The following is a 13,953-nucleotide window of genomic DNA, read 5'->3' on the forward strand; positions in this document are numbered from 1 at the left end:
CCCATGACATTTGAGACGCTGGAACAGGCACAAGCTGAGTAGCCGGCTGTTCCGTGTCGTCGGCCTTTTATGTAAGGAGTTGACACTTTCACGTAATCCTTCCATAAGTTCAACCACACCGGTGTCGACCCCGCAGGGGGTGACAACATATTTACAGGCATTCGCTCCGCCTCCACCTCATTATCCTCCACATACCTGTCGACACAGCCGTACCGACACACAGCACATACACAGGGAATGCTCTGATAGAGGACAGGACCCCACAAAGCCCTTTGGGGAGACAGAGGGAGAGTATGCCAGCACACACCAGGGCACTATATATCACAGGTATAGCACCTATAAAAAAGTGTTTTCCCTTATAGCTGCATATATGTTGTATACTGCGCCTAAATTGTGCCCCCCCCCTCTCTTTTTAACCCTTTCTGTAGTGTATTAACTGCAGGGGAGAGCCAGGGAGCTTCCCTCCAACGGAGCTGTGAGGGAAAAATGGCGCCAGTGTGCTGAGGAGATAGGCTCCGCCCCTTTTTCGCTGACTTTTCTCCCGCATTTTTATGGAATCTGGCAGGGGTTAATATACATCCATATAGCCCTGGGGGTTATATGTGATGTATTTTTGCCAGCCAAGGTGTTTATATTGCTGCTCAGGGCGCCCCCCCACAGCGCCCTGCACCCTCAGTGACCGGAGTGTGTGGTGTGCATGAGGAGCAATGGCGCACAGCTGCAGTGCTGTGCGCTACCTTGGTGAAGACTGATGTCTTCTGCCGCCGATTTTCCGGACCTCTTCTTGCTTCTGGCTCTGTAAGGGGGCCGGCGGCGCGGCTCTGGGACCGGACTCCGAGGCTGGGCCTGTGTTCGGTCCCTCTGGAGCTAATGGTGTCCAGTAGCCTAAGAAGCCCAAGCTGGCTGCAAGCAGGCAGGTTCGCTTCTTCTCCCCTTAGTCCCTCGATGCAGTGAGCCTGTTGCCAGCAGGTCTCACTGAAAATAAAAAACCTAAAACTAACTTTTTCTAAGAAGCTCAGGAGAGCTCCTAGATTGCACCCTGCTCGGTCGGGCACAAAAATCTAACTGAGGCTTGGAGGAGGGTCATAGGGGGAGGAGCCAGTGCACACCAGATAGTCCTAAAGCTTTCTTTAGATGTGCCCAGTCTCCTGCGGAGCCGCTATTCCCCATGGTCCTTACGGAGTTCCCAGCATCCACTAGGACGTCAGAGAAATAACCATATCTAATAACTTTATAAATAATAGTGTGAATGTTACTTTACCTCCATCCCCGACTGTAGCTTTTGTATGAGATCCTGGATATTTGAAGATACATCTACATGTTGCATTTTGGAGGTCTGTGGCGATTTACAGTTGTTTGTAATAACTTGCATTGCAAATCTTTTTGATGGATGATCATTTTCTTGGTGTATGTATGCATTATGGGCAGCAATACTCTCGCCAAGCCTAAAATGCACATCATATTTTGGTTCAGAAGATATAAATTATGGTAAGCCAAGGTCTTAAACAAATTTTTGAAAAACATTTTAAATGAATAAGGCTCTCCAAAAACTTTGTTCACCACTTCAAGACTCATAAAATACAATCTTCATTTTTGATTTGTTGTGCTTGAGATTTGCTGGCTGCGAAAGGGCATTTTGTTAGAGTAGCATTGAGCACCATGGAGTATCTTTCTAACCAAGAATTATTTATAATTTATGGTGAATATTTCAAAAATACTTTACATTCCTGACCTAGATAAAAGAAGCAGGTAACGTGTAGTTTGACATATGTTACTCACACAAGTGCAGGGAAGTCTGGTAATGGTGCAGCTTCAAATAGTATTCGAAGGCCAGCTTGAACTCTCTCTCTATTATCAGAAGCTATTGCAAAAGACAGTGGTGTGATCAACCGTTGGTCCTACAAAAAGACAGACGTTAATGTGTGCTGGTGCTCTTAGACTACACCAATGCAAATTAGCCAAGTTTGGCTTTTATTGAAAAAACATGACCAAGAATGTTAGGTGTTACCCCTTTGAATGCTCCATGATGCTAGTCAGTACAATATACTGTAGAACAGTCATAGGAAAATAGTGAGCCTTAAGATAAATACTCCTCCTTGTTTACACTAAAATTCCAAAGCAGCACACTGACAAGCCAGGACTACCTACTAATAGACCACAGACATGAGAAATACGATGAGTGGGTTATTCTACATAGCACAATGGCATATACTATAAAAACAAGTATGTGGGGAAGTCTAAATGGACTTCTGGATGGCATTGCAAGAGCAATGTGGAGTGGTCTATGACTGCACTGCTTTGGAAAACAAATATAAACACAAAAGGTAAAATAAAATAAAAATAAATCTATATATATTGTTGTTTTCAAACTATACCTGCAAAATCTTATAGAAAGCAGCTTCCATATTTGTTACCAACTGCTTTAGTCTGCTCATGAGATCCAAAGTCTTCAAAATCACATCTGCGGAAACATTGCTTTGTGCAAAAATAGTATTCAGAATTAAATTTGTGTCATTTGACTGCATCAGTACTGAGATAACGATTTCAAATGTTGTGATTACAGTATATCTAGACTATAACTAAATAAATAACCATGATTTCAGGAACCTTTGGTTCCTTAGAAATCAAAATGCTTTTGAAGTTTAAAAATATTTGTGTCTCTACCAAATCAGGGGGAGTCAGGATTTTGGGTTCATTTAACAGTCTCAGAATCTATGCTAATGTTACACACACACTGCTTAGAAATCTTTAAATGCTCCAGATACTGTATCTCTCTCCCTTTGATGAGACAATTGGTAACACACTTATCACCATCTTATTTGTTAGGCCCCACACGGTGCATACAAGGGTTAACAAAAAAAAAAATATACAGGTTGAGTATACCTTATCCAAAATCACACATTTTTGTTTCCCCTACTGAGAGAATGACACATACTGTATATATGTATATTATATATCTATATATACACATAATATATAATATATATGTCATTATCTCAGTAGGGGACCCAAAAATTTGGGATTTTGAATTTTGGATAAGGGATACTCAACCTGTACTTCAGAAACACACTGCAAACAGTATAAAGCATAAATACAAACATAAAACTACAGACAAGGAATGACAAGTACAGGAGAAAGTATAGAGCAAACCATGAAGTCAGCATGCAGTGGCGAGACCCATTGTATGGGTGAGCAGTGTCAGAGTCGCTGAAGAGGAAAGGGAGACCAGGTGCATGGGTGGTAAGGATAGTGCAGGGGAAAATACAGGAGGGAAAAATTTTTCTAACTGTTGTTCTATAGATTCTGTAGCTCATTTGAGTATAACTCACAACAGTTCTGAATCCACCATTTTGGTGCCAAAGCCAGATTCTACTCCACTGAATGTGAACTGATAATCCACAAGAGCAACACATCTGTTGACAGCAAGCTTCCTAGCAATGCGTGACTTTAATGAGTCATCACCACAAAGCGGTAACCATAGGTCAAGGAGAATACCAGTAATACTGAAAACTGAAGAGCACTTCGTAAAGCAATCATCTTTTTGTAAAAAAAACACCTTAAATCATACACACTTGGAATGGTCTTCTGCTAAAGAAGTTTACAGACTACAAGCCTGTTTTAGGTTTGTAAGCAAAGCAAAAAAGCAAGTTACTTTGGGGTAAATGTATGATCCTCTGATATGGGGGAGAAGTGGTATCAGCGCACGTCACAAGCACAGGATATAGTTTCTCCCCCATGTATGCCCCTGGCGGTGCAAGCAGGGGCCCCTGTCATTATCGGTGCTATTAGCTACAAAATAGCACGCTGGCAATGCTTTCGCAACCTGCCATGTTTTGGGTCGCAGCGGCTGCGTGATGCGACATCATGCAGCCGCCGTGGCCCGCCCCAGCAATGGTCCGGACACACCTGCATTGTATGGAACACGTCTCTCCGCCCCCCCCACCTCCCAACGGCGTTCTAACTAGTGATGAGCGGATTCGGTTTTACTCGGTTCTCAAAACCGAATCTTATTGGCTCACTGATGTCACGTGTTTTGGATAGCCAATAAGATTCGGTTTTGAGAACCGAGTAAAACCGAATCCGCTCATCACTAGTTCTAACACCATTGGCACGCCCCCACCCGCCCCGCGCCTGCCTCTTCACGTCAATCAGGCAGAGCCGATCGCACCAGCGAGATGCTTTTTGCAGCGATCGCCTCTGAATTACCCCCTATATTCAGAAAAAAAAATTTTTACGTTTTTTTGCTTACACACAGTGGATTCAGAGTACTGCCTTATACATTCAGAAATAGACTGCATGCCAGAAGATTGCAATAAACTTACAGTTATTTAGTTGCATAAGCTTCTGCAACTAAATACAGTAAGCCATATGTATATTGCAATCGCCTGGAGTGCCGTCTACATTTACAATAAGATAAAAACTGCATATATAAAACATAGGGCTTTGTTTTGCATAAGGTAACGAATAAGTAGGCAAAGATAACTAAAGAAGTGAGCGGTTCTGGTGCTTCTTAAAAGCTCCACTGGTATATTGTGGAATATCGCAGTGAGGCTGCACTGAGACGGCTCAATTCTCAATCACTGTGCAGGAAACACATACATGCCAGACACATGATGCAGCAATGCAAATTGTACAAACTTATATCTGATAATTTCATCAATTAGCTTCTATACATATCCACCCAGTAAGTATCTCCTGTAGCTGTAACGGACCATATTACCATGTGTGTAACCAAGCAAATATTGTCAAATATATTACAAACAGAACATATATCCAAGTAAACTTTAAAATTGAGCGACAGTAAAAGGATATTGATCAATACATCCATTGCTTTTCCTATTCTTTCACATTTCTTCTTTGTTAATAATTCATCCAAAGACTGATCAGGAACAAGAAGTTGCTCAAGAATAACTGGCATCAGAAGGTCAATAAAGCGTTCTGCTGACTGGCTGGTACCTGTGTCAATGGCATCCTAAACAAAAGAGAAATCAAATGGGACTATCAGCACAGTAGTATGTTTTGAATATTATATTTGGAACATGTTTCTGATCACTTTGTACATTTTTAAGAACTCCTGTACTTTTTCATGTTTGGCTACAAGTACCCTATAGTACAAAGCTTCACCCATGATTTTAGTATCTAAAAGTAGCTGTTCATTCTGTCAAGCTGAATTGTATTTCTTTAGTTATTTAAGTCTATAGTACTTCTTCTCCTGTACCATTTCATTGACCAGCTAGAGTCTAGTACAGGTCAGTGGTTGAAAAACATTCAATAAAGCCAACTCATTTTATTTTTCATGGCCAATTGATCTAACCTCCCTCTAAAGTATTTTACCGCTCTGCTATTAAACTTTGACTTTTACCTCCATCCCCAACCTGACCACACCTTTACCATTTATACATAAACCCCACAAAAAGCAGAAACATACAGCAAACACTTCCTTGAAGAGCTCCAACGCCAGTACTGCACAGTTCTGAGGGGCTTCCAGCGCATGGCTTGACCAATGAACAAGTGCCACAACTGGTTCTGAAGACTTTGTGCGCGGCCCCACTCTGCCATTCCCTGTTCCAGGAATACCAGATTGCTCCAAAATAGTTTGTCGTAGAATGTGCCGTAAGCTGGGGACAAAACAGAAAGCCAGCAACAATTCTAACACCTGAAAAATACAGGAGAGTCAGTTAAGATCACTGCAGAATGTTGAATGTAGTAAACAGGGCATGCACACAGTGCATAAAATGGACATATAAAAGTACTTTATAACTGGCTTACCAGTTGTGGAGTGAAAGCATGCTTTTACGTTTTTACTTTTATATCAAATTTAACAACAGTCTGGTGACATCATCATTAACAGCATCTGCTTCAAGAACACGTGTTAAAGCTCTGATGCCATAGGCATTTAAGGACATCGTTTTGATATCTACAGTATATGATGGGGTGTGATACAACTTTCCAGATGCACAAAAAATAAGAATTTACTCACCGGTAATTCTATTTCTCGTAGTCCGTAGTGGATGCTGGGAACTCCGTAAGGACCATGGGGAATAGACGGGCTCCGCAGGAGACTGGGCACTCTAAAAGAAAGATTAGGTACTATCTGGTGTGCACTGGCTCCTCCCTCTATGCCCCTCCTCCAGACCTCAGTTAAGGAAACTGTGCCCGGAAGAGCTGACACAACAAGGAAAGGATTTGGAATCCAGGGTAAGACTCATACCAGCCACACCAATCACACCGTACAACTTGTGATAACCATACCCAGTTAACAGTATGAACAATAACTGAGCCTCATACAACGGATGGCTCATAACAATAACCCTTTAGTTACGCAATAACTATATACATGTATTGCAGAGAGTCCGCACTTGGGACGGGCGCCCAGCATCCACTACGGACTACGAGAAATAGAATTACCGGTGAGTAAATTCTTATTTTCTCTGACGTCCTAGTGGATGCTGGGAACTCCGAAAGGACCATGGGGATTATACCAAAGCTCCCAAACGGGCGGGAGAGTGCGGATGACTCTGCAGCACCGAATGAGCAAACTCAAGGTCCTCCTCAGCCAGGGTATCAAACTTGTAGAACTTAGCAAATGTGTTTGAACCCGACCAAGTAGCAGCTCGGCAAAGCTGTAAAGCCGAGACCCCCCGGGCAGCCGCCCAAGAAGAGCCCACCCTCCTTGTGGAATGGGCTTTTACTGATTTAGGATGCGGCAGGCCAGCCGCAGAATGCGCTAGCTGAATCGTGCTACAGATCCAGCGAGCAATAGTCTGCTTTGAAGCAGGAGCACCCAACTTGTTGGGTGCATGCAGGATAAATAGCGAGTCTGTTTTCCCGACTCCAGCCGTCCTGGAAACATAAATTTTCAGAGCCCGGACTACGTCCAGCAACTTGGAATCCTCCAAGTCCCGAGTAGCCGCAGGCACCACAATAGGTTGGTTCAAATGAAACGCTGATACCACCTTTGGGAGAAACTGGGGACGAGTCCTCAATTCTGCCCTGTCCATATGGAAGATCAGATATGGCTTTTACATGACAAAGCCGCCAATTCTGACGCGCCTAGCTGAAGCTAAGGCCAACAACATGACCACCTTCCACGTGAGATACTTTAGCTCCACGGTCTTAAGTGGCTCAAACCAGTGGGATTTCAGGAAATCCAACACAACGTTAAGATCCCAAGGTGCCACTGGAGGCCCAAAAGGGGACTGGATATGCAGCACTCCCTTAACAAACGTCTGAACTTCAGGCAGTGAAGCCAGTTCTTTTTGAAAGAAAATAGATCGGGCCGAAATCTGGACCTTTATGGACCCCAATTTTAAGCCCATAGTCACCCCTGACTGTAGGAAGTGCAGAAATCGACCCAGCTGGAATTCCTCTGTTGGGGCCTTCCTGGCCTCACACCAAGCAAAATATTTCCGCCATATGCGGTGATAATGCTTTGCTGTCACATCCTTCCTAGCTTTTATCAGCGTAGGAATTACTTCATCTGGAATGCCTTTTTCCGCTAGGATGCGGCGTTCAACCGCCATGTCGTCAAACGCAGCCGCAGTAAGTCTTGGAACAGACAGGGCCCCTGCTGCAACAGGTCCTGTCTGAGAGGCAGAGGCATGGGTCCTCTGAGATAATTTCTTGTAGTTCTGGGTACCAAGTTCTTCTTTGGCCAATCCGGAACGATGAGTATAGTTCCTACTCCTCTCTTTCTTACTATCCTCAGTACCTTGGGTATGAGAGGAAGAGGAGGGAACACATAAACCGACTGGTACACCCACGGTGTCACTAGTGCGTCCACAGCTATCGCCTGAGGGTCCCTCGACCTGGAGCAATATTTTTTTAGCTTTTTGTTGAGGCGGGACGCCATCATGTCCACCTGTGGCAGTTCCCAACGATTTACAATCTGTGTGAAGACTTCTGGACGAAGTCCCCACTCTCCCGGGTGGAGGTCGTGCCTGCTGAGGAAATCTGCTTCCCAGTTGTCCACTCCCGGAATGAACACTGCTGACCGTTCTAACACGTGATTCTCCGCCCATCGAAGAATCCTTGTGGCTTCTGCCATCGCCATCCTGCTTCTTGTGCCGCCCTGGCGGTTTACATGGGCGACCGCCGTGATGTTGTCTGACTGGATCAGAACCGGTTGGTCGCGAAGCAGGATCTCCGCTTGACTTAGGGCGTTGTAAATGGCCCTTAGTTCCAGGATATTGATGTGGAGGCAAGTCTGTTGCCTTGACCACAGACCTTGGAAATTTCTTCCCTGTGTAACTGCCCCCCACCCTCGGAGGCTTGCATCCGTGGTCACCAGGACCCAGTCCTGAATGCCGAATCTGCGGCCCTCGAGAAGGTGAGCACTCTGCAGCCACCACAGGAGAGACACCCTGGCCCTGGGGGATAGGGTGATTAACCGATGCATCTGAAGAGGTGATCCGGACCACTTGTCCAGTAAGTCCCATTGGAAGGTCCTCGCATGGAACCTGCCTAAGGGGATGGCCTCGTATGATGCCACCATCCTTCCCAGGACTTGAGTGCAGTGATGCACTGACACCTGTTTTGGTTTTAATAGATTCCTGACCAGTGTCATGAGCTCCTGAGCTCTCTCTATCGGGAGATAAACCCTTTCTGGTCTGTGTCTAGGATCGTGCCTAGGAGAGGCAGATGAGCTGTAGGAACCAACTGCGACTTTGGAATATATAGAATCCAGCCGTGTTGCCGTTACACTTCCAGAGAAAGTGATACGCTGTTCAGCAACTGCTCTCTTGATCTCACTTTTATGAGGAGATCGTCCAAGTACGTGATAATAGTGACACCTTGCTTCCGCAGGAGCACAATCATATCCGCCATTACCTTGGTGAATATTCTCGGGGCCGTGGAGAGACCAAACGGCAACATCTGAAATTGGTAATGACAATCCCGTACCGCAATTCTGAGGTACGCCTAATGAGGTGAATAAATGGGGACATGAAGGTATGCATCCCTTATGTCCCGATTCACGATAAAGTCTCCCCTTTTTAGGCTTGCACTGACCGCTCTTAGCGATTCCATCTTGAACTTGAACCTTTTCAGGTATATGTTCAGGGATTTTTAATTCAATATGGGTCTGACCGAACCGTCTGGTTTCGGGATTACAACATGGTCGAATAATAACACCCTCTTGTTGAAGGAGGGGACCCTTGACCACCACCTGTTAAAGATACAATTTGTGAATTGCAGTTAACACTGGCTCCCTCTCTTGGGGGAAAGCCCGCAGGGCCGTCGGTGAGGGGGCATCTTCTCACAGTCCAGCTTGTATCCCTGAAACACAATATCTATTGCCCAGGGATCTAACAGGGAGTGAACCCACTTGTGGCTGAACTTACAAAGGCGTGTCCCTACCGGGCCTAGCTCCGCCTGTGGAGCCCCAGCGACATTGGTGGATTTTTGTAGAGGCCGGGGAGGACTTCTGTTCCTGGGAACTAGCTGTGTTGTGCAGCTTCTTTTCTCTGTCCCCGGCTCTGACAAGAAAGGACGCACTTCAGACTTTCTTGTTTCGTTATTCGAAAGGCTGCATTTAATGATGTCGTGCTTTCTTAGGCTGTGCAGGAATATAAGGCAAACTAGCAGAATTACCAGCTATAGCTGTGGAGACCAGGCCTGAGAACCCTTCTCCACACAATCCTCAGCCTTCCATATGCCTCTTAAGTCGGCATCATCTGTCCAATGCATATTCTACAGGACACGTCAAGCAGAGATCGACATAGCTTTGACTCTAGGACCCAGTATACTCATGTCTCTTTGGGCATGCTTTATAACTATATATCTATCACTTAAGACAGCATCTTTAATATATTTATATCTATATGCATACTAGGGTCTCAATCTCTGCTGGTAAGGTACCTGTCCACGCTGCCACAGCGCTATAAACCCATGCCGACACAATCGCCGGTCTGGGTAGTATACTAGAATGTGCACGCTATCTGCAGGATCCCTGAGAATAGCAAGTGCTACCGTCTGTGCAAACAGGACACCCTAGGGGAAGATTCTCAACACATCCTGGCCCTAGTGGGGAAAGGATACAGCCTGAGAATTCTCTTGTGGGAAGCTGCCGTCTCTTGTCTGGAGATTCCCGCTCTTTTTCCTCATGAGAGGAGGGAAATTTACCTCAGCATTCTTCCCCTTAAACATGTGTACTCTCGTGTCAGGGACAGATGAGTCATCAGTGATATGCAAATCATGTTTTATTACAATAATCATATATTGAATACATTTCAGCCATTTTGGCTGTAACTTTGCATTATCGTAGTCGACACTGGAGTTAAACTCCGTGTCGATACCAGTGTTTGTTATTTTGGATAGTGAGCATTGAGAGACTCTGAAGGTCTCTGTGACATAGGGACAGACATGGGTAGATTTCCTGTCTGTTCCCTAACCTTTTGTGCAATAAATTCACCTTAGCACTTTACACATATCCAAACAGGTGTCGGCGTTGTCGACGGAGACACCCTCTCACACAGATATCCGCTCTATCACCTCTTTAGAGGAGCCTTTTACCTCAGACATGTCGACACACGCGTACCGACACACCACACACACAGGGGATGCTCTATTTGAGGACAGTTCCCCCACAAGGCCCTTTGGAGAGACAGAGAGAGAGTATGCCAGCACACACCCCAGCGCTATATAACCCAGGGATTACACTACAACTCAGTGTTTACCCAGTAGCTGCTGTATATACAATTTTTGCGCCTAAATTTATGTGCTCTCCCCTCTCTTTTCACCCTTTGTGTACCAGGATACTGCAGAGGAGAGCCTGGGGAACTTCCTTCCAGCGGAGCTGTGAAGAGAAAATGGCGCTGGTGTGCTGAGGAAGAAGGCCCGGCCCCCTCAGCGGCGGGCTTCTGTCCTGTTTCTGATTAAAAAATGGCGGGGGTTTTACACATAAACAGTCACAGACTGTATTATGTGTATTTTTATGCCGAAGGTATTTTTATTGCTGCCCAGGGCGCGCGCCCCCCCCCCCCAGCGCCCTGCACTCTACAGTGACCAAAGTGTGTGGTGTGCAGAGGGAGCAATGGCGCACAGCTGCGGTGCTGTGCGCTACCTTAATGAAGACCGGAGTCTTCAGCCGCCGATTTCATCCTTCTCTTCTGTCTTCTGGCTCTGCAAGGGGGACGGCGGCTCGGCTCCGGGAACGGACGATCGAGGTCAGGCCCTGTGTTCGAACCCTCTGGAGCTAATGGTGTCCAGTAGCCTAAGAAGCACAAGCTAGCTGCAAGCAGGTAGGTTTGCTTCTCTCCCCTCAGTCCCACGTAGCAGTGAGTCTGTTGCCAGCAGATCTCACTGAAAATAAAAAACCTAACAAATACTTTCTTTTCTAGCAAGCTCAGGAGAGCCCACTAGGAGCACCCAGCTCTGGCCAGGCACAGATTCTAACTGAGGTCTGGAGGAGGGGCATAGAGGGAGGAGCCAGTGCACACCAGATAGTACCTAATCTTTCTTTTAGAGTGCCCAGACTCCTGCGGAGCCCGTCTATTCCCCATGGTCCTTACGGAGCTCCCAGCATCCACTAGGACGTCAGAGAAAGTGTTATAGTTACAAACAGAGTGAACATTACATTTACAAAGTATTCGCCAGAGTCGTCGATGCAAAGTTGTATGCATTCAAACCACTAGGTGAAGCAGCTGGACCAGTCCGAAGCAGGTATGTCTTCTATAGGCTGAATGAAGGTCTCCGCTGAAGCTTACGTTGACTCAAGATGAATCCCAAGCATCTTGCGCTTGATTTGTGGGTACACGAAAGTCACATGGGGCTAGGTTTGGACTGTATGGTGGATGACCAAGATCCTGGATGTGTTCATGGGCCAGAAAATCTACCACTTTCCTGGACTTATGGGCAGGAGCATGGCCATGATGAGAGTTCTTGGATGGCGCCTGGAAATGATTTCCCGCACTTACGTCAGGCATTGGTTGGCGTACCAGTCCCCAGTGCACTGCTCCATGAGTGGTATGGTAGCTACATGACCAGTCTTGACCACAAAAACAGCTACCATCTGCTTGGCCACACTGCGCTTATGTTAGAACTTCTGTTGCGGCACAACTTCAACTAGGGTCCATGGTCTCCCCGGTTGATTTCACAGAGAGTCTGAGCAACTGCCAACAAACCAGGCTAGCATGTTGCGGAACAAAGTCACCCAAGCCTCCTCCTGCTCGGAGTCAGCTGATGAGGTATCCAGCATGCAGAAACCTGGCAGCAACGTTGTCCTCTCTGATGGTGGACTGGTCAGTCACACTGCTCCTTGTCTTATTGAGTCTCCTGTGCCAAAATTCTTCAAACCACTCAAATAAATACAGTGGTTTGGGATGGTGCTCTCTCCCCAAAAGCAGCTTGCAGTTGGTCAAACTCTCCTACTGTCACAGAACAATCTTGTAGTCATAGATGATTAAGGCTTTCCACTGGCCTTTGTTCAACTCCACAACGAGTTTGTGAAGGAAGTGAACACGCCAACTTTTCAGTGCATCCGGAAAGTACTCACAGCGCTTCACTTTTTCCACATTTTGTTATGTTACAGCCTTATTCTACAATGGAATAAATAAATTTTTCAACTCAAAATTCTACATACAATACCCCATAATGACGTAAAAAAAGTTCTCTTTAAATTTTTGCAAATTTATTATTGAGCTCAGGTGCATCTTGTTTCCACTGATCATCCTAGAGATGTTCCTACTGCTTAATTGGAGTCCACCTGTGGTAAATTCAGTTGATTGGACATGAGTTGGAAAGGCACACACCTTTCTATATAAGGTCCACACTTGACAGTGCATGTCTGAGCACAAACCAAGCATGAAGTCAACGGAATTGTCTGTAGACCTCCGAGACAGGATTGTCTCGAGGCACAAATCTGGGGAAGGGTACAGAAAAATATCTGCTGCTTTGAAGGTCCCAATGAGCACAGTGGCCTCCGTCATCCGTGAATGGAAGAAGTTCAGAACCACCAGGATTCTTCCTAGAGCTGGCCGGCTGTCTAAACTGAGCTATCAGGGAAGAAGGGCCCTAGTCAGGGAGGTGACAGAGAACCCAATGGTCACTCTGTCAGAGCTACAGCATTCCTCTGTGGAGAGAAGAACCACCTTCCAGAAGGACAACCATCTCTGCACCAATCCACAAATCAGGCCTGTATAGTCGAGTGGCCAGACGAAAGCCACTGCTTAGTAAAAAGCACTCTGCAGCAAGCCTGGCGTTTGCCAAAATGCACCTGAAGGACTCTCAGACCATGAGAAACAAAATTCTACGTTCTGAAGAGACAAAGATTGAACTCTTTGGCGTAAATGCCAGGTGTCATGTTTGGATGAAACCAGGGACCACTCATCACCAGGCCAATACCATCCCTACAGTGAAGCATGGTGGTGGCAGCATCATGGTGGTGGCAGCATCATGCTGTGGGGATGTTTTTCAGCAGCAGGAACTGGTAGATTAGTCAGGATAAAGGGAAAGATGGATGAATGCAGCAATGTACAGAGACATCCTGGATGAAAACCTGCTCGAGAGCGCTCTTGATCTCAGACTGGGACGACTGTTCATCTTTCAGCAGGACAACGACCCTAAGCACACAGCCAAGATATCAAAGGAGTGGCTTCAGGACAACTCTGTGAATGTCCTTGAGTGGCCCAGCCAGGGGTCAGGCTTGAATCCGATTGAACATCTCTGGAGAGATCTGAAAATGGCCGTGCAGAGACACTTCCCATCCAACCTGATGGAGCTTGAGAGGTGCTGCAGAGATTAATGGGCGAAACTGCCCAAAGATAGGTGTGCCAAGCTTGTGGCATCATATTCAAAAAGTCTTGAGGCTGTAATTGCTGCCAAAAGTGCATCAAAAAAGCATTGAGCAAAGGCTGTGAATACTTATTTACACGTGATTTCTTAGTTTTTTATTTTGAATAAATTAGCAAAAATCTAAAAAACAAACAATAAAACAACAACTATTAAGTATTGTGT

The 13,953-nt window shown here is 45.7% G+C and overlaps 1 protein-coding gene across 1 annotated transcript in view; it reads right to left on the minus strand.

Annotated features, from left to right (window-relative positions):
* CIP2A (cellular inhibitor of PP2A) overlaps positions 1–13,953 on the minus strand; it is a 156,204-nt gene that overhangs the window by 49,318 nt on the left and 92,933 nt on the right. Inside the window, exons 9-14 of the mRNA XM_063953637.1 lie at positions 5,429–5,656; positions 4,813–4,972; positions 3,330–3,471; positions 2,376–2,475; positions 1,780–1,898; positions 1,262–1,445 (exon numbers count right to left, since the gene is read on the minus strand). Coding sequence (XP_063809707.1) covers positions 1,262–1,445; positions 1,780–1,898; positions 2,376–2,475; positions 3,330–3,471; positions 4,813–4,972; positions 5,429–5,656 — 933 coding nt within the window. The remainder of the gene's footprint in view (positions 1–1,261; positions 1,446–1,779; positions 1,899–2,375; positions 2,476–3,329; positions 3,472–4,812; positions 4,973–5,428; positions 5,657–13,953) is intronic.

This window comes from Pseudophryne corroboree, chromosome 2 (assembly GCF_028390025.1).
Source record: "Pseudophryne corroboree isolate aPseCor3 chromosome 2, aPseCor3.hap2, whole genome shotgun sequence".
Classification (NCBI taxonomy): Eukaryota; Metazoa; Chordata; class Amphibia; order Anura; family Myobatrachidae; genus Pseudophryne; species Pseudophryne corroboree.